Source organism: Panicum hallii, chromosome 9 (genome assembly GCF_002211085.1).
Source record: "Panicum hallii strain FIL2 chromosome 9, PHallii_v3.1, whole genome shotgun sequence".
Lineage (NCBI taxonomy): Eukaryota > Viridiplantae > Streptophyta > Magnoliopsida > Poales > Poaceae > Panicum > Panicum hallii.
Genome location: NC_038050.1, coordinates 3,463,574 through 3,487,298, shown reverse-complemented (window position 1 = coordinate 3,487,298; position 23,725 = coordinate 3,463,574). Strand labels below are relative to the sequence as shown.

The following is a 23,725-nucleotide window of genomic DNA, read 5'->3' as shown; positions in this document are numbered from 1 at the left end:
CTACAAGGATTCGGTGGGCCCACGGCGTCCTTTTCATTCAGCAACGAGTGGACTATTCCGTCTGACAATCTTTCTCCACTCTTCTTCCTCTGGTCGGATCCCGCGGCGGGTCGGGCTGCGGAGCACGGGCTCCGGCGAGCTGCTGGCGGGGGCTTGTGCCGCGAGCACGGTCGCAGGCAAGGGGATGGACGAAGCGAGCACCTCCGCGTCCGGTGGCGCGGCGAGGCGCGCCTTCCCGCAGGCGAGATCGGGAGGTGAGTCACGCTCTGACGACCAAACTCGCCTCGATTCGCTGGTCCCCTCTAGGTTTTGACTCTCATGAGCAGTGTGGTCTGCGGGAGGTGGTCTCAGATTCTAGGATTAGTAGCTCTGCGCGATCATGAGCTCGCACAAACGCTGAATTGGAGCGTGAAATTGCAGCCGCTCCTGTTTATCTGGTTTACGTGTTACGGAGGTTGCTTGTTTCGTTCCTTTGGCGTATTTGTTCTCTCTAGGCATTACATTTCATTTCTTCGAGTGTGTTTGAGGTGTGGGCATGCTAATGCAAGGTTACATTGATACATTTTGTGAGTATTTCTCAAAGCACTAACTGTAGCCAGCATCATGTATGGCATAATGTTAACCAGCAGTTTACATGAGTAGGACTCGTGATCAGTATTATTCCTCGAAATTGTGTGGAACACAGCACTGATGCAAATTTAGGCAGATTTTTTGTATTAACTTTTTTGTGACTGGCAATAACTGAATTTGGTACGTGTACTGAATAAGATTATATGGCGGATTTCATTTACAGACTTCCAGAATTCAGATTATATGTGTTTTCACTCCTTGTTGTGTATTGTAGCGTCGTTTTACTTTATTACGCTATAGAGTTGATCATGTTGGTTTTGCAGTTTACTATAGGTTCACCCAGCAGAATCTCCCAGCTTGGAAGCCAGCAATGACACCTGGATGTGTAAGTTGCCTCTAATCCTATTGACAGATTTGGTACAGACAGTTTTATTCATGGCATCAATTGATGCGGTTTACACTTCCACTCATTTCAGCTGATAGCCACGTTCTTGATTATTGGAATCATTTTCGTTCCTTTTGGGCTGTTTTGCCTACAGACTTCAAATCATGTAACTGTTCTGGACCCTCTTGTAGATGCTGGTATCTCCTTTAATTTGCATATCACTAAGTATGAAATGATGCACTCATTATTCTGGTTCTGCAGGTTGCAGAAATCAGTCGCCGTTATGATGCTGACTGTGTGCCCAATGCTTACAGAGGAAATGAGCAAGCTTATATTAAGGACAGCTCAATTTCAAAGAACTGTACTCTGGAAGTGAAGGTAGTTCGTTGTGTGATCATAGCAGAGCTTATCTTTATCTTATCTACTTTCTGCAGACTATGTTTCTTCATCTGTGTGATTTGTATAACTAAAATTCCTGAGCTCAGCTTGGCGCACTGAGACTGCACCAGGAGTGTGTATTCATTGTTCTGCCTATGTTCTATAATTTTGAATTGATATTTAACTGCCGCCACATAAATGCTGAGCATGTACATTTGTAGGTTCTGGATCATATGAGAGCACCAATTTATGTTTATTATGAACTTGAGAACTTCTACCAGAATCATCGCAGGTAGTTATAATTGTTTATTTAGTTTCATGATCATTTTATCTTTCTTTTTTGGAAGAACTATTTTCCTTCCATTGCAAATTGGCACAATCCCAAATTTACCAATGCTTAACAGGTATGTCAAGAGTAGAAGTGATAAACAGCTGCGCTTTGGGGCGAAATACACTGCTGAATCATGCAGTCCCATTCAATGGGATGATAATGGTTTTCCAATTGTTCCCTGCGGCTTGATTGCCTGGAGCTTATTCAATGATACTTATGATTTTACTTATGGGTCCAAGGAAATAAAGGTCAACAGGAAAAATATTTCATGGAAGAGCGATCGGGAGCATAAGTTTGGCAAAAATGTATTTCCTTGCAACTTTCAGAATGGAAGCTTCATTGGAGGCGGAAAACTCGATCCTACTGTCCCAGTGAGTACCGTGATAAACTAAGTATTGTTGATAGGTTGCTCAATGCTCAGTTACTCATAAGATTGCACATTGTGCAGTTTCCGTTTAGTCAATACATTCTCAAATTGCTGGTTCTGTTTAAGTTAGCTGAACAATTACATCTTTTTTGTCAGCTGAGTGAGCAGGAAGATCTTATTGTGTGGATGCGTACTTCTGCTCTTCCCAAATTTCGGAAGCTCTATGGTGTGATAGAAGAGGATTTACGAGTTGATGAGACCATGACCATACTCATAAGAAATAATTACAACACCTACACTTTTGGTGGAAAGAAAAGCATAGTTCTTTCGACAGCATCCTGGTTAGGTGGCAAGAATGACTTCCTTGGATATGCTTATATTGTCACCGGTTCGATGAGCATCTTCATGTCAATCCTCTTTGCTCTGATCCATGTGAAGTACCCAAGGTAAACAATAAGGTCCCATTTTTTTTTAGCTGTTCTTGTTCATAAGAACCTAACACACAGACATTGCATTGGTGCGTGTAGACAATTTTTCATGTTAAGCTTGATAACTCCTCTTGTATTTGATTTACTTGCAGGCCGCAAGGTGACCCTAATTGCCTGTCGTGGAACCGGAAAAACAGCAATAACTAAGGAACCTGTATCTGTGCGGAAGGCTGTAAGCTAACATACATTAGGTCCCTTGTTAGGCAAAACTCTTATCTGAAACAAGTCAGACGATGTGCCGGGTTAAGCCCAGATGAAAATCGACAGTATACACCACACCATGGAGTTCATAGAAAGTTACGACGCATCTGTTGTGCATCTAGAACAACGCCTGCAGGATTCCTCGTGTTCCTGTCAGCATGGAGGAAACAGAAATACTGGTATTGTTTATTGTTTATCTAACACTAATCCCGTCAGTAGCCTTATTAACATTTGGAAGCCTCGGCTGTCAGAAATGAACTCTGAAGCTCGCTTTCTTGCGCCACAATAACATTTATACGGTGCACTTCTGGTCCTCTCCATCACTGGATTTAATTCGCTGCGCTTGCTACCCATGGAATCCAAGCCTTCCGAAAGGGTTGCATTGCAGCGATCCTGAAGATCACTGCGAGGCTGATGGCATCACTCAGCACGAGATGATGGCCCCGCGAGCGAGCCGTGAAGGTCGCATCTCGCAGGCGCGTGAGCGCCCATCGGCGACGGACGCGGCACCAACGCTCGAGCGAGCCCAGCAGCACGATCATTCATTTGCTTTGACGACGTGCGGGCTTCCGTGCTTTTGATCGAATGACCCGTGGTTGGGTGATTCGAGCAACGCGATGGCGACCACATGCGAACGAACAAACGCGAGGGTACAATGCGGCTATGCGAGTGCTCCGTCCTCTTCTCGCGGATGTGACACCCAGCTCGCTCGACTTTGGCCTGAATCCTGATCATGATAAGATAGAAAGGGAGCTCCCCATCCCGTGCTCTATCAGGGCGGCGTCGCGCGACTTGCTAGTTGCCAGCCGCAACGCACGCGCTTGCTGCGCAAGTGCTGTACGTGAGAATCACAGGCCCTTTTCCATCCACGTCTCTCTCCGCGTGACTGTGTCGTGTGTGTGCTTGATCCATCCATCACCTAACCCTTTCTTCTTCCTCTTTCAGTGACCGGGAATAGTAGTAGACTAGCTGTTCCGTCGTGGTAGACATCATTGTCTTCTTTTCTGGTTTGGGTATGGATAATCATGGTGTTGGGTGTTGCCAGTTCAGTTCAGACAGGCCTCAGCCCTCAGAGTCTCAAGTGAAAAGAACCCGGCCAAAGAATATCCCAATTCGCCTCGACTGGTATGAATCAACTACGCGGCGTCCCTATCAGAAGATTAATGACGCATGTATACCTCTGACTAACGAGCTAGGAAAAGGGGATATTTTGATCTCTCAAGCAGCGTCGTGCGTGCGTCCAGATCGAGACACGAACAAGGCTGCCGCCACTACTGCTGCCGTGGTGGCTAGCTACCACCTCTTGTTCCCAGCTCGATCGGCGCCGTACAGTGCCTGGCCCATGCCGCCATGATTGATCGATGGCATCTCCTGCCGAAACGTCGACGGGCCTCTTCATCAGATCGGTCCGTCCAGGCTGCCTGGCGATCCCCAGGGAGGCCACACTCCGGCCGGCGCTCGATCGAGCTGACGCGCGCGTCCCCGGCCGAAACGTGTCGCCCGGCACGGCCAATGGCGGCCGGACAAGCGGCCGGGGGCTGGCCAATCGGCGGCGGCGGCGCATTTTCACACGGGCCGTACGGCGCATCGCGACATGGTCGATTAAACTAGTCTCTAGCGTACTGAGGATGGATCGCTCGTGATTAAACTACTAGGATTTGCTGCGTGATGCAAAGCGCGAGCGCGCAGGCTGAACCTTTCCCGGGATTTGTTTAAGCGACGAGCTGGTTAATCCTTCTCCGTTACGGCGCGGCCGGCTTGCCTGGCCTCCTTTCCTCCGGCAGGCTGGCGGCCGCGGCGCCGGCCACGGAGCTCTTCTTTCCATCCATCCATGGTCGCCCCCCTCTAGGCTGCTTCCACCGATTCTAGAACATGAGGCGTGCTTTGTTTTTGCTCGATTATTAAAGTTAGAACTTTCGCAAATGGTTTTTCTATAAAGTCTAGAAAACTAATACAGTGTGATAGCAACACATATAAGTTCAGCTAAATTTGTTCAAAGTATATAAGCTCAAAATAAATGTGCTTTGTATTTTAACGGAGGCCATAGCGGTTAATTAACACGGGCTTGAATATCTGTACAGTTTCGTGGGGCAATATAACCGTAGCACATCGTTTCCTGCATTTTTTCCCATCATTGCGCTCCAATCCACTACCGCCTAGGGCCTGTTTAGATTGCAAGCAACTTGCAACAGTGCTACTGTAGCACTTTCATTTGTATTTGACAAATTTTATCTAATCATGGACTAACTAGGTTTAAAAGATTCGTCTCGTGATGTACAATTAAACTGTGCAATTAGTTATTTTTTTTACATACATTTACTGCTCCATGCATGTGTCCCAAAATTGATGTGATGGAGAGAGTGTAAAAAATTGCACTAGCTGCTTTTGCTTCCAGGGTTTTACAGTCACGCCAGCGTTGGAGTAGATCGATAGGGTTTGTTATCCCTGCCTGCCAAATGCAAATGCAACAAAGTTCCTTCCCTTGGGAGATTCGAGGCATGACCCTTTTTACAAGGAAAGTGGCGCCATGCATGCGCCGCGCCGCTGCTGAACTGACAACCCCACAAACCTTTCCTCCTCTCCTTTTCTGAATCTGACATCCCTCTCTCTCTCTCTCTCTCTCTCTCTCTTCTTTTTTTTCTCTTAGCAAAACCCTTGCGTTCTTCACAATAAACAATCTTTGACCTCACCTGAAAACGAATTTCTTGTGCTGCTAACCTCCCCGTATTTTATACTCGACGAAAACTTGATGGAGATCGATGGTCACATCACACGCCAGCTGAGCACTGCAGCCTGCAGGCTCGGAGACGACTGTCACATCAATGCAGGGGGACAGGGCTCTCTGCCGGTCTGAATCGACATGTGCAGCTTGCCCGTCAGGCCATCTCGTGCCTGCCGCCGTCATCCTTTCCCCGGCCGGCGCAGGCGCGCGGTCAGAGAGGGAGATCAGATGTCAGGCGCCTCCCGGCCTCCCTCCGTTCCTCGCCGGCCCGCCAGGTCGCCGTCGGCAGCCACCCGCCCCAGCACGGGGCGGCGACAATTATTGGGAGCCCGCGCCGGCGCCAACCCCGCCGTTAAGGACGCGGAACCCAAAGGGCCTTGCGCCCCGCTGCGAGCCTGCAGTACCAGATGTGGAATTTATTGGGCAGCAGGGGACGGGAGAGGAGGACGGAGGACCTGGGCATTGTACCCACGATTCATCAATTGGACACTTGCATGGAAATGGGGTTCTGAATTTCTCGGTCGATGGTCGCGCTACCGAACATCAGGTAGAAGCTCATCCGTTTCGCTACCCACATTGATCTCCCATGTAATTACACAAAATTGTTTTTATCTAGGACTTGCATTTGACCTGGGTAACGGTACAACTTTTGAGTACATCTTTTACACGAGAAAGAAACTTTCTTTTATTTTTCTTTCTTCACGTTGGAAAAAAGAAATTTTCTTTCTTATATCTTGGTTTTCATAGATTCATAATAGCATCCGTGGTTAGTGTGTATCAGTAGATGAAAACACAACTGGCGTGTGCTAGTTCTGCGTGAACCTACACTTTGTTAGCATGTGTAGGTACCATCAGTACTATTCGACAACGCATGTAGTGGAAGAAAACATGATGCACCTCCTCTTGCTCGATATGCCTAAACTAAGTGGTGACAGAAGTGTTGCGCACGCGTAGCGACAATTGTTCTTGCTGGAAAATATACAGCTCAGATCCTTTCATGTTCTCTTGTCATGTACATCTACATGGACGACAACCAGTTTTACGCGTGACGTATGGCAGAATGAGTGCTGTCAGTTACACCTCATGCTTAGCAGCTTAGGAATGCTCGAATGGTCTCTAAACATTGACTACAGAGTGGCATTTCACTTTTTGTTTAATCGAAACTGCCCCCGGTGCATTTCCCATCCAGAAGGACCACAGCCCTCGGATCATGGATCACCGACCATTGCTCACTAGGGATGACACTAACTGAAGACAAAATTATATCAGGTCACAGCACTAATCTTTACCGTTATCCGTGCATGCAGGCTGCCTGTGGCTTGGAAATGCATGCGATGGAATATAATAGAAGCACTCGCCCAACTGCATTCCACAATGGCCCCCTACAAAACGACAGTTGCTTTTCGCTGGAAAATCTACGGCTCGAGCACCTCTGCCTATCTCGCGACATGACTAGGAAGTCTCGAAACGAAACACGCAACGCAACCCAACGCCTCTTTTGCCGTATGCATGCATCTACATGGACGACAACCAACTATACGCCCGGCGCACGATGGAATAAGTGCCGTTTGCGATTCGCCATGCTTAGCAGCTTGGTCAGGAATGCTCAAATGATCTCCAAACACTCACTTCAAAGTAGCATCCCGTGTTCTCGTTGATGAAAAACCGGCTCTCCGTGCATTTTTTTTTCCCTCCACAGGGGCCACGAGTCTCGTATCATTGACCGGAGGACTGGATCTCCGATCATTGCTCGCCGTCCGTATGCACGGCACCACATCATCGGCGGAGGCGCGCCTGAGTTTTGCCGCCGCGAGCACCGAAAGCGCCAGGGCAGGAAAGGGCAAGTGGCAAAAACACTAGAGCCGTCGCGCACGGCACGGCACTAAACGCCGTACGGCCACGGCGTCGCCCCGTCCCCCGAGCACAGAGTGCGGTGCGGGAGCCGGGAGGGGCGAGGCGACCTGACAAGTGCGCTGCGCGCGGGCAGCGCAGCGCGGCAGACGGCGGATCTGACACCGGGCCGGGCCCCCTAGAGCCTGCCGCCGCCGCTGTCTCCCGCTGCCCTCTGCCCTGGCCTGCGCGCCTGCCCGCCCGCCCGAGCACAGCAAGCAGCTTCTGCCGCGCGCCGCAGCGCCCACCCAGCGCGTGAGGAGAGAGAGACTGACAGGGAGAGTGAGGTAGCTAGGCAGCTAGCGGCAGTGAGTGCCACGCCACCACAGTTGCCAGTGTGTGCGGGAGCTGGAGCCGGAGAGAACCGGCAAAAAAACACACCGAGGCAAGCAAAGCAAAGGTGGCACGAGTACGGGCGGTTTAGGCAGGCGTGGCAGAGGGGGGGGAGGCGCGTGGGGATAAGATCGCCCGCGGCGCTCGAGCAGCAGCCGGGCCGACGCGGCCGGCGCGCACGACACGAGCACGCCGGAGGGGACAGCCCAGCCAGCCACAGCCGTTGCCGGCTTGCCGCATTCCAGCACCAGCAGCCCGCAGCCGAAACGCGCCCCGGCAGACGCCAGGAGGAGGAGCCCTCCCCCTCCTCCATAAAGACGCCGCATTCCTCTCGCGGCGAGCACGCGCGGGGCGGGCAAGCGTATGAGCAGCGGCGCTCGCGGCGGGACGGGTTCATGGAGGCCGTGGGCGACGGGGCTGCAGCGGGGGCGGGGGGCGGGGCGCCGCCCGGCCGGTCGCAGCAGGGCGCCAAGCGCGGCCGCGGCGGCGGCGTGAGGGGCAGCGAGGCGGAGGCGGCGGCGGCGTGGGGGCAGCCGCCGGCGCTGCCGCTGCCGCTGCCGCAGGGCCCGGGGGCGGGCTCGCGGATCTACCGCGTGCGGGCCAGCGGGGGCAAGGACCGGCACAGCAAGGTGTACACGGCCAAGGGCATCCGCGACCGCCGCGTGCGCCTGTCGGTGCCCACCGCCATCCAGTTCTACGACCTGCAGGACCGACTGGGCTTCGACCAGCCCAGCAAGGCCATCGAGTGGCTCATCAACGCCGCCTCCGACGCCATCGAGAAGCTCCCGGCGCTCGACACCGCCGCCTTCGCGGCCATCCCCGTGCCCGGCGAGGCGGATGCCACCAAGGTGAAGCAGCAGCACGGGAGCAGCTCCGGGGGCAGCAGCCCCTCGGAGACGAGCAAAGGTTCCGAGCTCTCCCTTTCGCGCTCCGACGGACGCGGGGGCGCCGCTGCCGCCGCGCGGGACAGGGAGGTCACCGTGGCCAGCACCTCGGCGCAAGCCGCGTCCTTCACCGAACTGCTCACCGGGGTGGCGTCGGCCGGCGCCATTAGCGCCTCCGAGCACAAGCAGTCCTGGCAGCAGCAGCCCAACGTCTCCGCGGCGGCCGCCGCCGACTGCGTCGGCATTGCGCACCCGGGGAAAGGTGCGCACGGGCTGTCGACGCACGCCTTCTCGGGCCCCATCAAGTTCGGCAATGCGCCTCCGTTCGGCATGGTCCCGGCGCAGTCCTTCAGCTTCACCACTCCCGTCGAGATGCCTCACTTCTCGCTCGGCCAGGACGCTTTGGCGGCGTCCTCGGCTCCCGCCGCCGGAGACTACAGCCTGAATTTCTCCATGTCCTCGGGTTTCTTGGGTGCCAATAGGGGGACCCTTCAGTCCAATTCCCAGTCTAACTTTTCAGGCCATCACCACCAGCAGCTCCAGAGGCTGGACGGCCCGTTCTTGTTCGGTCACGCGGCGGCGGCGGCGGCGGCGCACCCCGCATCTGAGAACCAACTGACCGCATCCGCGGCGTTACAGCTGTGGGATGGGTTCCGGCACTCCGGCATGAAGGAGAAGAGCAAGAACTGATTACACATTTTCCAACGGTAAGATGATAATCTCTCAAAACGCGGAGGCTTTTTTGTCTTTGTCTCCCATGATGTGTTCAAATCGTTATTTTGGCATGATCACGTTCTTCGTAGTGCTCGAGGTAGTCTCGTGCCCATAAACCCCACAAAAACACTAGCTGTTCTGTTGCAGTTGACGGGTGTCAGAACTTCAGTGAGTCATACCACAGTTACCTCGGCTTTGCATGATCTCGCTTAACAGGTGTCATTTGCTCCTCATTGGAGAGGATTGTGCATGATCACATGGCTTCTGATTGGCGTGCATTGCATTTTATTGTATTAAATTGTTGTGAGCTGTAGCTACGTCGAGCTGCTGGAAAGGGGATCGAACACTACCTTTGCATGTGAAGCTGAATATGCAGTACAATCTTGACTGAAGCAAGTTTCTGTTCATGTCACTTTTTTTTGCCCCAATAAATGAAGTCCTGTGATATAATCTAGCAGTAATACAGCCACCTGATTTGAACCATAGCAGTTCGACGTGGTGTAGGTGGTCTGGGGTGTTAGGTTTGTGATCGAACATGCGTTTGTTTCTACTTGCAGTGGTATGATAATACAGAATCTCAGTTCCAAAGGGTCACTGTTGATGCAAAAATTTTGAGTGCGTAGATAAACTTTGGCTGTAGACACCAAGGATTTTGAAAACAGAAACAGTCTGCATAAGCCCTAATCTTAGAATTAGAAATCATAAGCTGTTTCATTTTCATGTGACTCCGCCTTACTCCTCTTGATCCACGAACCTACTTGGTGATCTGCTCATGCTTGGCTGCCTAGTTGGCGAAGTGCATATTAGGAATTTGGTTGAAAATGTAAGACTCAAGATTAGAGCTACTGCAAAACAAAACTCCATCATACTTGCTTCAGACTTGCTGTATGATCTCAAGTAGTTTGTAAATTTGAGCTCAAGAATATAGGGCTTGTGTACATGAGTAGGGCCCTCGTATTGTTGACACTGAACTGTACTTTTGTATGACCATTGACCAGTTAGTACTACTGCTACTTGTGCCCCAACACAAGAAAATTGTACTTGGTACTCGTTCCCATCAAATCATGACTAAGAGTCTTGGCACCAACAAAATGCTAGTGTACGCTAGAGAGAAGTCTTCTTGAATATTATTGTAGTTTGGTGACTTTGGTGATATCATTTTCAAGACATTAACTACCCTTTCATTTCCTGTAGACCACTGTCAGCGTGGTAAGAAGGAACCCCATTTCATGTCTTCATTGTCCATGCAAGCCAATGTTCATCTGATCATCTCTCTATATATGTTCTGTAGTGTTGAAATCTGTTAAATTGTGCTATTATTAGGTAAAGATCGCCAATGATCGGTCCTTGTTTTTTTCTGTGTGATATCGGATATGCCACCATTTATGGTGCTCTGGTCGTACTGAGCTATCTGGAGTTCCAAACTTCTAAAGTGAGCTAGACACGTCCAGCCTATTGATTGAATGTAGCTTTCCATCAGATGCTTCCTGGTTGGAGACCTGGACTGCATCTGCATAACGCAATCTTGAGCGTTCTTTGCTATTTGTTATGCTTCCTAACCACCTAAAGTTGCTATTTTGTTTGTTATCTAGTTTAGTCATATGCGACCTTAATTTTCTTGTCTGTTAGGAGTGAATGTATGCTGGAATAGCATGGCATTAATACATTTTCGGGACTGATACTCTGGATGTTCATTAATAGGTAGAAAAATATTTTTGATCTGAATTAATAGGTAGCAAAATCATCCAAAGAAACAAGATGCAAGTTCTACAATACTTTTAAGTTGATGATATTTCATTAATTGGTACGTTCTCTTGAACAGTAACCTAAATGCCAGACAGCATAAACAACCATATAGTGTCAGATATCCATGTCCATCATCTTGTCCGTATTTGTAGTACATATTGGTCATTAACATATACTGTGTCAGATTCTTAATCTTCTTCGTTTGTCAACCTGCAGAAACTGAAGACATCCAGTTGCTGGGACCTATTCCAGCAAGAATTCATCCTTTGGAGGTGCTATGATCATCATCAACCTTCAACCCTGCTGCCATTGATCAAACAGAAACAGTGCTGTGCTCCGTTTTTCTTCTCCCTCTCTAGATGCTGTTGTACAAATTTTGTGGGAGATGAGAGTTTTTGAACAAGAGTTGTAAGTGTGCCCTGTGATCGCGGTTCTAGTCCTCTCCGCGTGTAACTTTTGCATGAATTGATGCTCCCCTAAATTGAGTTCATTGGAAAAGCATTGTTCTCACGGTTTGGTTTGCGAGATAATCCTGATTCTGTGGTACTGAATGCTGTTTTGAGTGAAAAGTACAGATCTGGAAGCAAATACAGATTTTGCTGTCACTACCAACATGGTGTAGACCATGGCTATATGACATTAGAAACTGTGCTTTTGCCATCATGGTTACTGGTTAGTGCATCAGGAACTGGCGAAGCCTTCGTCCTGATGTTGAGTATTTCGGTGTGGAAAACTGGAAAAATCGGTGTATCTGCATCGCGTGATCATCAATACCGAACGAAATTCAGTATTCAATTTATTGATGTGACCAAACTCACCAAACGGGTAAACACAATTGTGCCAGAAAAAAAAAGGTAAATCACCAATTCACCATCCAGTCAGACCACGGTTCATCTCATTTTCTCCCGAGCACCCACTGCCTGTACTCCTGGACGAGCTCGTACACCTTCTCCGGCGGGTACACGTTGCCGGCGACGCTCTCCCTTCGCGCGCACCGCGCCGCCCACGCCGCCAGCCCCGGGCACTCCTCGGCCACGCAGAGCCCGCCGTGGCGCTCGTACGTGAGGAACCACGCCGCGAACGGCGCCGCCGCGACGTCCACGTGCCCGAACGCCTCCCCGCCGAAGAACTCCTTCCCCCCGAGCTCGGCCTCCAGCGCGCGCAGCACGGCCACCATCTCCGCCCGCGCCTCGGGCTCCACCGCCTCCTCGCCGTCGTCGCGCCGCAGCCACAGGCGCTTCCCACAGAGATGGAGCCTGTCCGCGTACCCCGCCCAGAACCGCGCCCGCGCGCGCGCGTAGGGATCGACCGGGAGGAGCGGCGTCGTCCCCGGGAAGGCCTCGTCGAGGTACTGGAGGATGGCGAGAGACTCGCAGACGGGCCGCCCCGCGTGGAGCAGCACGGGGACCTTGCCGTGGACGGGGTTGGAGCGGCGCAGGAGGTCGCCCTTGGCGGCGAGGTCCTGCTCGGCGCGCTCGTAGGCCAGGCCCTTCTCCGCCAGCGCGATGCGGACGCGTTGCGCGAACGGGCTGCCGAACACGTCCAGCAGCACCAGGCGGCTGCCGTCGCTCTCGCCGCCGGCCATGTATTACGATTACGAGCGCCGCTGGTTCGCGGTAGGTGGTGCGCCGGCGAGACCGCGAGCGAGGTCGAGGCCGGGGCTGTCGCTCCTTTTTGTTGCGGCCTGTGGGGACTAGGGAGCCGGTTACCGGTTGGGAGAACGGAGAAGGCGAGGGAGGTCGCCGGCTGGCTTAGAGCAGGTACAGTGACGTACAGTCAGCAGGCTATAAGGGAATCCACGTCACTCAAATCTGATGTGGAGGCTTAATTAAAAAAGAAAGAGAAGCGAGCGACCGCTCCGTCTGTCGTCAGCCTGAAGTATTTTTCTTGAGAACGAAGTGCCCGCCACAAGCCTGCAGCGAGCGAATGAGCCGACGCTTCGTCCTCCTCCAAGATCCAATGCACCATCCAGTTTCACCGCGCAAATTTCCCCTCCGCCTCCCGCCAAATCGGTTCTAGACGCGCCAAATCAGCTCCCTTGCGCGCCAAATCGAAGCCTGGATCCCAAATATTTTGCCGCAGCCTACTACATTGTCACCAGCATACTGCCGTACAGGACTGCAACAGATGGGCTCGTCTTCAACGCAAGTGCCTTGGTGGACACCTCCCGGCGTTGGTGCCCCATCTGCTCAAGACCAAGACGTACAAGCATGGTAGTGCTAATTATTTAATAATCTTTTATACTATTCAGTATCGGAGTACTGCTATTAGTTTATTAGCCTTCCAGTTCGTACTAGTCTGTCAAGGATCAGAAGATTAGAAGTATATCTTTCTACTAGCTTAATATTCTTTTTATTTTACAAAAAACAGTAGCATGATAGTTGCATGTTTATAGCAGGAACTAAATCAAATAATGCCGTGTAACCTTATTGATTCTATTTTTTGTGTGATATACGTCTTGAGCAGGGGAGTGGATTTGCACCCACCTAGTGGTTTCGTAAATCTTCTGAACAAGAATGCATCAAACCCCACTCAAGATGTGAACAATGGGAGTTCATCACAGCCAATCAACATATGTGATGACACAGATTACAGTAGTAGGACTGAGAAGCGTTTGGTATGGACAAAAGAGGAGGATCTTATACTTGTAAGTAATTTTTTACTTGGGGTAATGCCCTTCGGTTGTTTCATATGTAGCACTATATAGCACTATCCTGAACCTTTTTTCGTTAATTATTTAGGTTGGGGCATGGCTCAATAATTCCAAAGATCCAATCCAATCAAATTACAAGAAGAATGATTAATATTGGAAAGATGTTGCTGTTGCGTACAACAGAGCAGTCCCAAAGAACAGGGCAAGGCAAGTTAAGCACATCAAAGATCGCTTTGCTAGAATTAAGAAAAAGGTTACATGGTTTTGTGAGAGTTGGAAAGAGGCAAATACTTTGTGGGCTAGTGGTGAGTCTGATGCAGACTTAATGAACAAAGTACTAAAACTTTATGAAGACGAGCACAAAAAAGAGGGTCCATTTATGTTCAAGCATTGTTGGGATGTTCTGCGTAACGAACCAAAATGGGATGCTTACGTGGAACGCCTTGAAGATTTAGAGCCAGATAAGAGGAAATTTGAGGAGGACATCGGTGAGCAGTTCTCTCTAGAACATGCTACAGATGAGCGGCCCATAGGAGGAAAAAAAAGCTAAGGAGCAGTGGAAACGGAAAAAAAAGGATGAAGCTTGTATAATAGATCTTGAAGGCGAACTCACTGCCTTTGTGGAGGCTCAAAATAAAGCAAATGAAAGCCGTAAGGAGATGCTAGAGACACAAAAACGAGTGTCAAGTGAAAAACTTGAAGCTCAGAAGCTAGCATATCTTGCAGCAAAAGAGAATAAGGAGGCAGGTATGCTAGAAGCATATCGAGAGTTGTTGAAACAAGATACAACTGGGATGGCTGAAGATGTGAGATCCGAACATGTACTGGCGTTGAAGTGTCTCAGAGAAAAAAAATTTTGGCAACTGATCCAGGTATTATTCTGCTGAAACCGAATTATATGTTGTAGTTAATTTGATTTTTGTTAAAAATATTGATTGTGGTCTTTGCTGAAATTGTGGACTGTGAATTCTATGCACACTTAATATGGTCTTTGTTAAAATTGTGAAATGTGAATTTTATGCAACAATCAATATGGTCTTTGCTGAAATTGTGGACTGTGAATTCTGTGCCATAATTAATTTGGTCTTTGCTGATTTTATGGACCCTGAATTAAACTGAATTCTAGATTGATTGAAATTATTATGGGTTCACATCTATAAAATGATCCAGCCCACAACACCACAAGTCACGCACCTTCCTTCTACTACATCTCTCATCTTCCTTCCACTACATCTCATCTTCTCCCACAACCTACCAACAATGTCAGATTCCTCATACCACTCTAGTGATTCTGATGAACTAGCTCCTTCCAATATCATGAAAGAATATGCTGCTGAACAGAGCATCTTAGACTCCTTTGCTAGGAAGCTCTCAATGAAGATCAAGGCTTCCTTCTCAGCTGGGATGTCTAAGCGACATTCTGGTCCAAGAAAGACCATCCGGAGGGATCATGTTGATGCTCATCAGCGTCTTGTGGAGGATTACTTTGCTGAAGAGCCACTCTACCCTGAGAGTGTGTTCCGTACAAGGTTTCGTATGAAAAAGAGTCTCTTCCTGCGCATTGTAGATGGTCTCGGTCAGTGGTCTCCATATTTTATTCAAAGGTCAGATTGTTCTGGTCGAACAGGCCTTTCTCCACTTCAAAAGTGCACTGCAGCCATGCGCATGCTAGCATATGGCACCCCTGCAGATGCCCTTGATGAGTACTTGAAGATTGGGAAGTCTACTGCATTAGAGTGTTTAGATAAATTTGCACAAGGGGTGATTGAGGTGTTTGGTGGGAAGTACATGCGACGCCCCACACAAGAGGATCTTGAGCATATACTTCAGGTCAATGAATCACGTGGCTTCCCTGGAATGCTTGGAAGCATAGATTGCATGCAATGGCGGTGGGAGAAGTGTCCATTAGCATGGAGGGGACAATTCACCCGTGGTGATTATGGAGTACCAACAATGGTATTAGAAGCTGTTGCTTCACATGATCTCCATATTTGGCATGCTTTCTTTGGAGTTGCTGGATCAAACAATGACCTGAATGTGCTCAATCGATCCCCACTGTTTTTAGATGCATTGAAAGGGACAGCCCCTGAAGTTAAGTTTTCAGTCAATAGAAATGATTATAGCACGGGTTATTACCTTGCTGATGGTATATACCCAGAATGGGCTGTGTTTATGAAGACTATACGACTTCCTCAAATAGAAAAGGAAAAGATGTTTGCTAGATTCCAAGAAGGGGCAAGGAAAGATGTGGAGCGTGCATTTGGGGTATTGCAGTCTAGATTTAGCATTGTTCGTCGCTCTGCACATCTATGGAAGAGAAAAAGTGTTGGTAGGATCATGCTAGCTTGTGTGATTCTACACAACATGATAGTTGAAGATGAGAAGGATGAGGTTACCATTCCCATCGACTTGAATGAGAACCCTGGGACATCAATTGCTCTACCTCCTGAAGTGAACGTTGGTGGTAACATTTGTTTTGCTGATGTCCTACGTAGAAAAGCTGCTATCCGTGCTCGACCACAACATGCCCAACTTAAAAATGATTTGATTGAGCGCATTTGGGAAAAGTTTCCACATAAGCGTCATATTAATCATGGTAGAATACTACTGCATGTGCAATATTTTTTTTTTCAATTAACAGAGCATGAACTTGATATCTTTCATCTCTTTTTATTTCAGGACCATGCCATGATGTGATGAATTGATGATTATGCTGGTGCTGTGTGAAGGTATATTTAGTGAAGCCAATATATTGTTATCTATATCATTTTGCTTATTTTTGATCAGTGAGATCTTTTGATTTGCAGTGATGCTCTTCGAAATTGGATGAATAATGGGTCTTTGTTCCTTGCTGTTGAAGATTGTACTATGGCAGGCACTACTATTGTCGTCTCTTAATTAATCATTTGTTAGCTTGAGAAATTTTTTAGTAATATTGTCGCTAAATTTTATTTTGTAAGACTTTTCTGGTATTTATTATTGGTGTCATGGTAAAGATGCCAATAGGTTATGTTTGGACTGTTTGTATCCATGAGACTGAAACGGAAATGAATTTGCTTCTTAATATTTATGTGTTTGGCATAATCGATGGTTACTAGATGGATCATGTGTTGTTTTTTTTTTCATATATATGCTGTTTGAAAAATGGCCACAAAAACTACGATCATACGGGATCATGTATGCTTGTAAGCATTAATTGTATGATCTTTTAATACTGTTGCTACATTTAGTCAGCTAATAGGTAGCTTGTTGTATGAGCTAGCTGTAGTGCAAGCTGATAATGATATGGCCATATGCTGGCTCTGTTCTTGCTCTTAGTGGCGAGAAAGACAATGACACGGTCGGAGGAGAAGCTTTGGTGCTGACACTTGTTGACTGAACCTTTGCCGACGAAGACGCTTGGATCGTCAGCGCTGACGTCTCATGTTCCAAGCGATAGAGCCCAAGCACGAGGCGTTGGGCCGCATCATGTTTGGGATCTGGGTCCTGTTGTAGATTGACGGCCGTTTCGCGGGGCATCATCGTGCTCGGTTCGCCGAGCGCCGATTATGGTAAATATATTGGAACAGTTAATAGATATGTCGTCTTAAAATAATTTAACAAACAACCTCTACAATAATATATTATTCTTATTATCCTTTTTTTCTATCCCGTATTGTCTATTTTTTTCTATCTCGTAGTAGTATCATACTCTATACTCTATCTGTCCCTTATATTCTAGCAATTTTAAGATAAATTAAAGAAGAGACCAAAAGATGCATATCCCTTTCAAGATCTTTTTATTTACCTATCATAATTAAAGTTGTTTCTAAGATTAAGCAGAGAAGAAAGGAATAGAAAAGGTAAGTATGCAGTTAAGAGCCAAGAAAAATTAAATAATTTTCTTTAATACTTATTCAAAAGTCCTATGATGCCTTATATTTGGTATAAATTTTGAATCCATCAATAATACTTGGCATTTAAGGTTGGAGGGAGTATCTTTTAATTTATTAAATGAAAAAAAGTGTAAGTAGTATAGCAACAATAACTTATACAATGATGAACTGTAAATAGTATAACAACAACAACTTATATGTAATAAGTAAGCAACAACTTATACAATGATAAGTAAGCAATTTTATAATCCTTAATTTTAAGCTATGAAGTGATTGTTTCATGAAACAACCGTCTCGTTCTCTCTTCACTCCCTCTCTCTCCTCCGTGTCATAAAAATCCTACTTAAAATTGTTACCCTCAGAGCATATCCCAATTCCACCGCGAACGCGCTCTTTTGGAGGTCGCTGCGAGGCCAAGCACACGTCTCGAAGCATTCGACAAGAAGCGAAAAGGCGACGAATCGAAGACGTGGACACGAAAGTGAGACGGAAAAATATCACAGTTCAGAAGGCTCTGCGAAACAATATACGTGGATCACCTAGGTCTGTCCGATCACCCTTGGCCATGGACAGTGGACAGGAAAGACGAAGCGAAGCCACTGCTGGAACACCAAGAAATCCACGGAAATCCTTTCTTTATTCAGCTGTACTGTTGCCCGACGCTGGAGTGCAGGATGGCCACACGGCCCTTCCCCCTGCACGCCAGATCGGGACACGGATCGGACACACACTACAGACACTGACACCAACAACACCCGACACGTACGAAAATAGCATCCCATCGTCACACCAACCGAACCAAACCACGCACCACCCACCGCACCACAACAACCACGTCTACTCGATGCCGAACCTCTTCTTCATGCCGCAGATGAACTCGTAGACCTTCTCCGGCGGCGTGAGGTTCTTGGCGACGCTCTCCCTCTCCCCGCAGCGCTTCGCCCACGCCACCAGCCTGGGGCACTCCTCCTCCACGCTGAACTCCCCGTGCCGCTCGTAGGTGAGGAACCACGCCGTGAAGGGTGCGATCGCGACGTCGGCGAAGCCGAACGCCTCGCCGCCGAAGAACTTGCCGTCGCCGAGCGCGCCGTCCAGCGTCCGGAGGATCTCAAGCATCTCCTTCCGGGCCTGCTGCTGGGCCTCGCCCTTGAGCTTCCACAGCCGGGTCCCGCAGTCGTAGAGCTTCTTGTCCACGTAGTCGGCCCAGAAGCGGGCCTGCGCGCGCGCGTAGGGGTCGGCGGGGAGCAGCGCCGGCTTCCCGTCCTTCCCCGGGAACGCCTCGTCGATGTACTGGACAATGATGAGGGACTCGCAGACGGGGCGGCCGTCGTGGAGGAGGACGGGGATCTTCTTGTGCACGGGGTTGGAGCGCAGGAGGAGCTCGCTCTTGTTGCCCAGGTCCTGCTCCAGGTACTCGTAGGGGAGGCCCTTCTCGGACAGCGCGATGCGGCAGCGCTGCCCGAACGGGCTCACCCAGAAGTCCAGCAGCTGCAGGCCCTTCTTCTCCCCCGCCATCTCTGCTTCTTGGCCCCTGTCTGTCTCTCTTCCTGTCGATGCGTGAGCTTGTGCGCAGCGATCAGTGGCGGAAGCTATGGTGTGGAGGGTGTTCGGTGAGGACGGCTCGGATTTATAGGAGACGGATCGAGGGGAGGAGAGCTTGAGGAGGTTCCAGAAGCTACAGTCTTGGTCACCTGGTGTGTGAGCGATGATCTCACACGTTGAGAAATCTCGGCGGCAGCCTGGTCTTCCGTCTTGAGCGAGGTAAAGCTCGCGAGGAGGAGATGCGTCGCCAACCGAGCACGAACATACGGGAGGGTTCGCTCGGTCGGCCGGTGTCACGGCTTGCGTCACGGGGTTCGCCACAGCGGATATGCGTGTGATGGTGGTGCGCGACAAGTTGCAGGTGTTTTTCTTAAAAAAACAAGCTGCAGGTGCGGACTGGCCACAGAAGATCGTGGTCGATGTGATATGTGATGACATCATGGGTCGTCTGAGTGTGTGTCGCCGTGCGGACCAGACCACCGGAGCGCAGGACCGGCAGTGGAGCCGGTTGGAGTTCGTGGAATGGTGGTCCACACCTATCCGTTCCAGACCGTAGTTGGTTGCCAGATAGTCTACTCGTACGACATGTTTGTCGATCATCATGTTTACCCCCTTCGTCCTCCCTTCGTCTTGTAAAAATACATTATATAATTCTAGCTTTTTTCTGATAAACTAGCGGTGGTGGTGTGAAAAGATAATCATACTCTCATTTATTTACTATATACGGTTAGTTTTAGCACGTAACCACTTAATTAGGCTGGTAGTTGAGATCCAATCTCTAAAATTATACTCTTTATAAAATTTTTTCGATGCATAATTGCATTTTCACGGGATGAAGGGAGTAATCTTATCTGATCCTGCAATTGTCCCGTTGGGAGGCAGCAGGAGCTGGAACATTCATCATCAGCACCGACGCCGACACGGTAAAAACACACGCAGCGCCCTCTTCCTGAAACGGTAGAAATCTTCAGAGCCATGGATCGGAGACGACGTTGGCAGTGGGGGCGTCGACGTACGGCCCGGGGAAGCGTTGGGCTTCCGGTGCCACGGCGTGCGTCACGGGCTTCCTCCGCGAACCGGCGTGCTGCGGGCGGGCGGGGCGAGAGCGACGGGGCACGTGGAAAAAACGCGCTAGCGGCGAGCGGCGGCACCTGACGGGCAGGCAGCAGGCCTCGCCGGAATGATCCGCCGTGTCGCGGGCGTGCGGCGTGCGCTGCGGGCATTTGCTCGCCTGCTCGGCGCTGCGCACCAGTGGGTGACGAGACCGGCAAGCGGGCGCACTCCGGGAGTCCTCGAGTGGACTGAGTCGCCGAACGAGCGGGGAGGAAAGGCCAGGACGCGGCGTGGAAGACAGGGCTGCGGCCACCTGCTAAAGCCAAGCGTCCGCCCACCGAAATCCCAGTGCGCGCGTCGCGCCGTGCCGTCGGCCGGACGCTCGGCGTCAACAGCGGCGGCGCGGCGGCCGCAGAGGATCGGGCCTCCTCGCGTGGTGGCGCTTGCGAGTGGGCGTGCGATATGCGGTGACGACATCATCAGCTAGCGGCAGACCGGCTGCACATCACGGATGTCACATTAAGAAGAAACTATACATATCTCGTATATGCATCAGGATAAGTTCACAGGTATATAATAGACAATATAAGCGTGCATCTGAAATAACGTCATAACGAGAGAGTACTAAGGTGCCTTATTATAAGACCGAAAATTTTAATCTTAAGCAACCAATAAACGTATTAAACTAGCATCGGAAATTCATCTTCACAGGCAGATAATCGGAAGATATACGCCTAGAACTTCTCGAACTCTTCAGGGAACTCTGGACAATTATCTTGTTCAGCAGCATTGGTTTTAATAAAGCAAGCATGAGCGCACTTATGGTTAGTACTCAGCAAGTGGAGTAAATTATATAATATGCGAGGTCAATTTTAAGAAATAGCTGATATGGTTTGACTATGATAAGCTCTTTTAGTTGGTCAAGTTTTATTTAGCAAGCATTAACTAAGTGTAAGTATATACCAAAACTCTTAAGTACATAAGAGAGAGATCAGTACCGACAACATAAAATAAGAACATCAATTTTAGATCATCTTCAAATTCAATTATCATGTAAGGATTCAAGCCGGTCTTAATCATGAGCACGACTGATATATCAGTTTTCACTCTGCAGATATTGTGCACTTTACCCACAACTTGTATTTCCTTGATGCCCGGGTGCCCTTAAACACTTCCGAGGTGAGTGGTAGGGATTCACTATGACACCTTTGTAAAGATTCCCTAAGTTGCAAAGGTCTGCTAAGGTTTCAGGATGCAGTGGTCATAACCCTCCCTGATGAGGAAGACGTCTTAACCAGGATCATATCTAAGCCTCAAAAGGACCGAGCTATACCCCATCAACGCACTCCCCGCTTGCCTTTTCGGTAAGACCAGTACAAGCTAATTAATCAAGATCAGAGCCATGTAGTATTGTGGCTGCACTATTTTCTTGGGTGGTTCTCCATGTTCTAATTAAAATAATTATCTTATAATTATCACCATAAAATATTCCATAATACGAAGGACAACAAGTATAGCATTGTTTCCATATTAACTAACTATAGTCTAAATAGATGAGCAACTAGCGCAGTTAAACAACCCAGGTTTAATAAAGGAAGTACAATAGAAACTAGATATATTCTTAGTTAGGAATCCATCATATTATAGACACATGAATGCATATAAAATAAAGATATGTATTAAGATTATTGGGACCAAAGTATGATTAAGGACCACCTGTCTTTCTCAAAGCACTGCTGCTTAGGGGAGGAGTTGTGTTAGGATTTGGGTGGAGAAGATGCAACAAACGTAGACCTTGGCACGAATCTCAAACACTGGAAGGTGGGGAAGAAAAAATCTTACGGAAGATGTATAGGATTCTCGTGAGGCGCAATGCCGCAGAAAAAGATGAAGAACAATCGGAGAAGAGAATAGCACGCGTGGGAGGAAAAAAACAGAAGAGAGACAGACCACGTGCCATGGAGGAAATAGAGATCAGTTGGCTCACGAAACAAAATAAGGCCCAAGCCCAAAACGGATCAAGGAATCAATCCATGCTTTAAAAAATATAAATAATAGGTAAAGATTTAAAATTCTATGATTCTGATCTTACTTCTGATCCAATTCAAAACCTAAGTATTTTTACGACCTTGCATCCACATCAGCCTCCTTTCCCACTAGCATAGAGCAACACGATAAGGCCAAGTGGCTCGCCTGCTCTCCAGCTCCTCCTTGATCAGGGTGCAATTGCTCGCAAACAGCTTACAGCTCCCTATTTCACTCCAGTATACTCAGGATTTCCCTGTTCTTCAGTATGCATATAACACTTTGATTTTCATGGAGGAAAATTCAGATCAATTAACCAGGCTAAAGAATCTTCTACAGACTTTCTCTGACTACAGGACTCAAAGTGAACTATTCAAAGTCCATGCTTGTTCCCATAAACCTGCCAGAAGACAGAACTGCTGCTCTAGCACATCATTTTGGCTGCTCAGTTGGCACACTCCCCTTCACCTACCTTGGCTTACCTCTTGGCCTCACCAAACCAAAAGTGGCAGATTTCCTCCCTATGGTCAATAGATGTGAGAGATGACTTTCTTGCACTTCTGCACTTCTCTCACAAGCTGGCAGGCTTGAGGTCACCAATGCTATTTTCACTGCTCTACCCATGTTCTTCATGAGTACTTTCCAGCTTCATAAGACAGTCATCAAGCAGATCGACAAATACAGAAAACATTGTCTTTGGAGAGATTCAGATGTCAATGCTAAAAAAACTCCTAAAGGTGCATGGGAGATGGTTTGTTTGCCCAAGTCCGAAGGTGGACTAGGAATTCTAAATCTCAGAACTCAGAATGAAGCCTTACTGCTCAAACATCTTCACAAATTCTTCAATAGACATGATCTTCCCTGGGTGCATTTAGTCTGGGAGCGACATATAGCAATGGTTCTTTGCCCTCAATTCAGAAAAAGGGTTCATTTTGGTGGAAAGATATCCTGAAGCTCCTTGACTCTTTTAAAGGAATGGCAATGGCCAATGTCAGGGATGGAGCTAGCTGCTTGTTTTGGGAGGATCTCTGGCTGAATAGAGTGCCCAAGCTTCAATTCCCTGAGCTCTTCTCATTTGCAAAAAATAGTCAAATTTCCCTTAAGAGTGCACTTGAAGCATCAGGCCCTGGCGAGCTGCTCCATCTTCCTATCTCCAATTTCAGTTCTGAGCCAGCATGTCAGTCGATGAGAACTTGTGCGTGTCAGTGACTCCTCGCGTAATAATTCTTCCTCCATTTAGTCGGCTTGTTAATTTCTTCGTGATGTGTTCGTGCGTGCGTGCGACTTAGCCTTATCTGAAACGAACAAGCTTGAGCGATTACTGACTGCATCAGTAGATGGGCACACGCAAGGAGCGTATGGTTTTTTCTACCATCTGACTGCAGATGACTTGGGAGTGACTGGAATCTGTGGGTGGTTCGTTCGTATTGTGGCACTGAAGACTGAAGAGGGACAAGGATCCGCTGATGTAACTGCACATTGTCACTGAATGGATCCTAGTATTTCTGACAGGAATAAGCATACTGCTTTAGTGTAGCGATGAATTGTTAGCTGTCTCAAACAAAGGA

At 48.6% G+C, this 23,725-nt stretch overlaps 4 protein-coding genes and 1 long non-coding RNA gene across 5 annotated transcripts; 3 read left to right on the top strand and 2 right to left on the bottom strand.

The window, feature by feature from the left end:
- The first annotated feature begins 66 nt into the window (after positions 1–66).
- LOC112874434 (putative ALA-interacting subunit 2) lies at positions 67–3,009 on the top strand. Its single transcript, XM_025937748.1, has 8 exons — positions 67–254; positions 894–955; positions 1,047–1,121; positions 1,217–1,333; positions 1,555–1,625; positions 1,738–2,035; positions 2,188–2,477; positions 2,612–3,009. The coding sequence occupies exons 1-8, from the start codon at positions 185–187 to the stop codon at positions 2,664–2,666; spliced, it is 1,038 nt and encodes a 345-aa protein (XP_025793533.1). The 5' UTR covers positions 67–184; the 3' UTR covers positions 2,667–3,009.
- A 4,424-nt stretch (positions 3,010–7,433) lies between these two features.
- Positions 7,434–11,539, top strand: LOC112875924 (transcription factor PCF6-like). The gene is made up of 2 exons (XM_025939931.1): positions 7,434–9,256; positions 11,226–11,539. The coding sequence occupies exon 1, from the start codon at positions 8,061–8,063 to the stop codon at positions 9,237–9,239; it is 1,179 nt and encodes a 392-aa protein (XP_025795716.1). The 5' UTR covers positions 7,434–8,060; the 3' UTR covers positions 9,240–9,256; positions 11,226–11,539.
- Positions 11,540–11,770: 231 nt separating this feature from the next.
- On the bottom strand, positions 11,771–12,758 carry LOC112875925 (probable glutathione S-transferase GSTU1). Its single transcript, XM_025939932.1, has one exon. The coding sequence runs from the start codon at positions 12,592–12,594 to the stop codon at positions 11,905–11,907; it is 690 nt and encodes a 229-aa protein (XP_025795717.1). The 5' UTR covers positions 12,595–12,758; the 3' UTR covers positions 11,771–11,904.
- Positions 12,759–12,933: 175 nt separating this feature from the next.
- LOC112878019 lies at positions 12,934–14,497 on the top strand. Its single transcript, XR_003225625.1, has 3 exons — positions 12,934–13,222; positions 13,476–13,656; positions 13,751–14,497. It is a non-coding gene; the product is annotated as an uncharacterized LOC112878019 (long non-coding RNA).
- A 3,658-nt stretch (positions 14,498–18,155) lies between these two features.
- On the bottom strand, positions 18,156–19,144 carry LOC112875345 (probable glutathione S-transferase GSTU1). The gene has a single exon (XM_025939164.1). It carries the CDS (start codon positions 19,050–19,052, stop codon positions 18,375–18,377), a length of 678 nt encoding a protein of 225 aa, XP_025794949.1. The 5' UTR covers positions 19,053–19,144; the 3' UTR covers positions 18,156–18,374.
- Between the last annotated feature and the right edge of the window lie 4,581 nt (positions 19,145–23,725).

Coding starts and splice junctions, on each gene's coding strand:
- LOC112874434 (XM_025937748.1), top strand. CDS start 185: ATGGACGAAGCGAGCACCTCCGCGTCCGGTGGCGCGGCGAGGCGCGCC. Junction 1,122..1,216: donor GCCTACAGACTTCAAATCAT/GTAACTGTTCTG, acceptor CTGGTTCTGCAG/GTTGCAGAAATCAGTCGCCG. Junction 1,334..1,554: donor ACTGTACTCTGGAAGTGAAG/GTAGTTCGTTGT, acceptor GTACATTTGTAG/GTTCTGGATCATATGAGAGC.
- LOC112875924 (XM_025939931.1), top strand. CDS start 8,061: ATGGAGGCCGTGGGCGACGGGGCTGCAGCGGGGGCGGGGGGCGGGGCG.
- LOC112875925 (XM_025939932.1), bottom strand. CDS start 12,594: ATGGCCGGCGGCGAGAGCGACGGCAGCCGCCTGGTGCTGCTGGACGTG.
- LOC112875345 (XM_025939164.1), bottom strand. CDS start 19,052: ATGGCGGGGGAGAAGAAGGGCCTGCAGCTGCTGGACTTCTGGGTGAGC.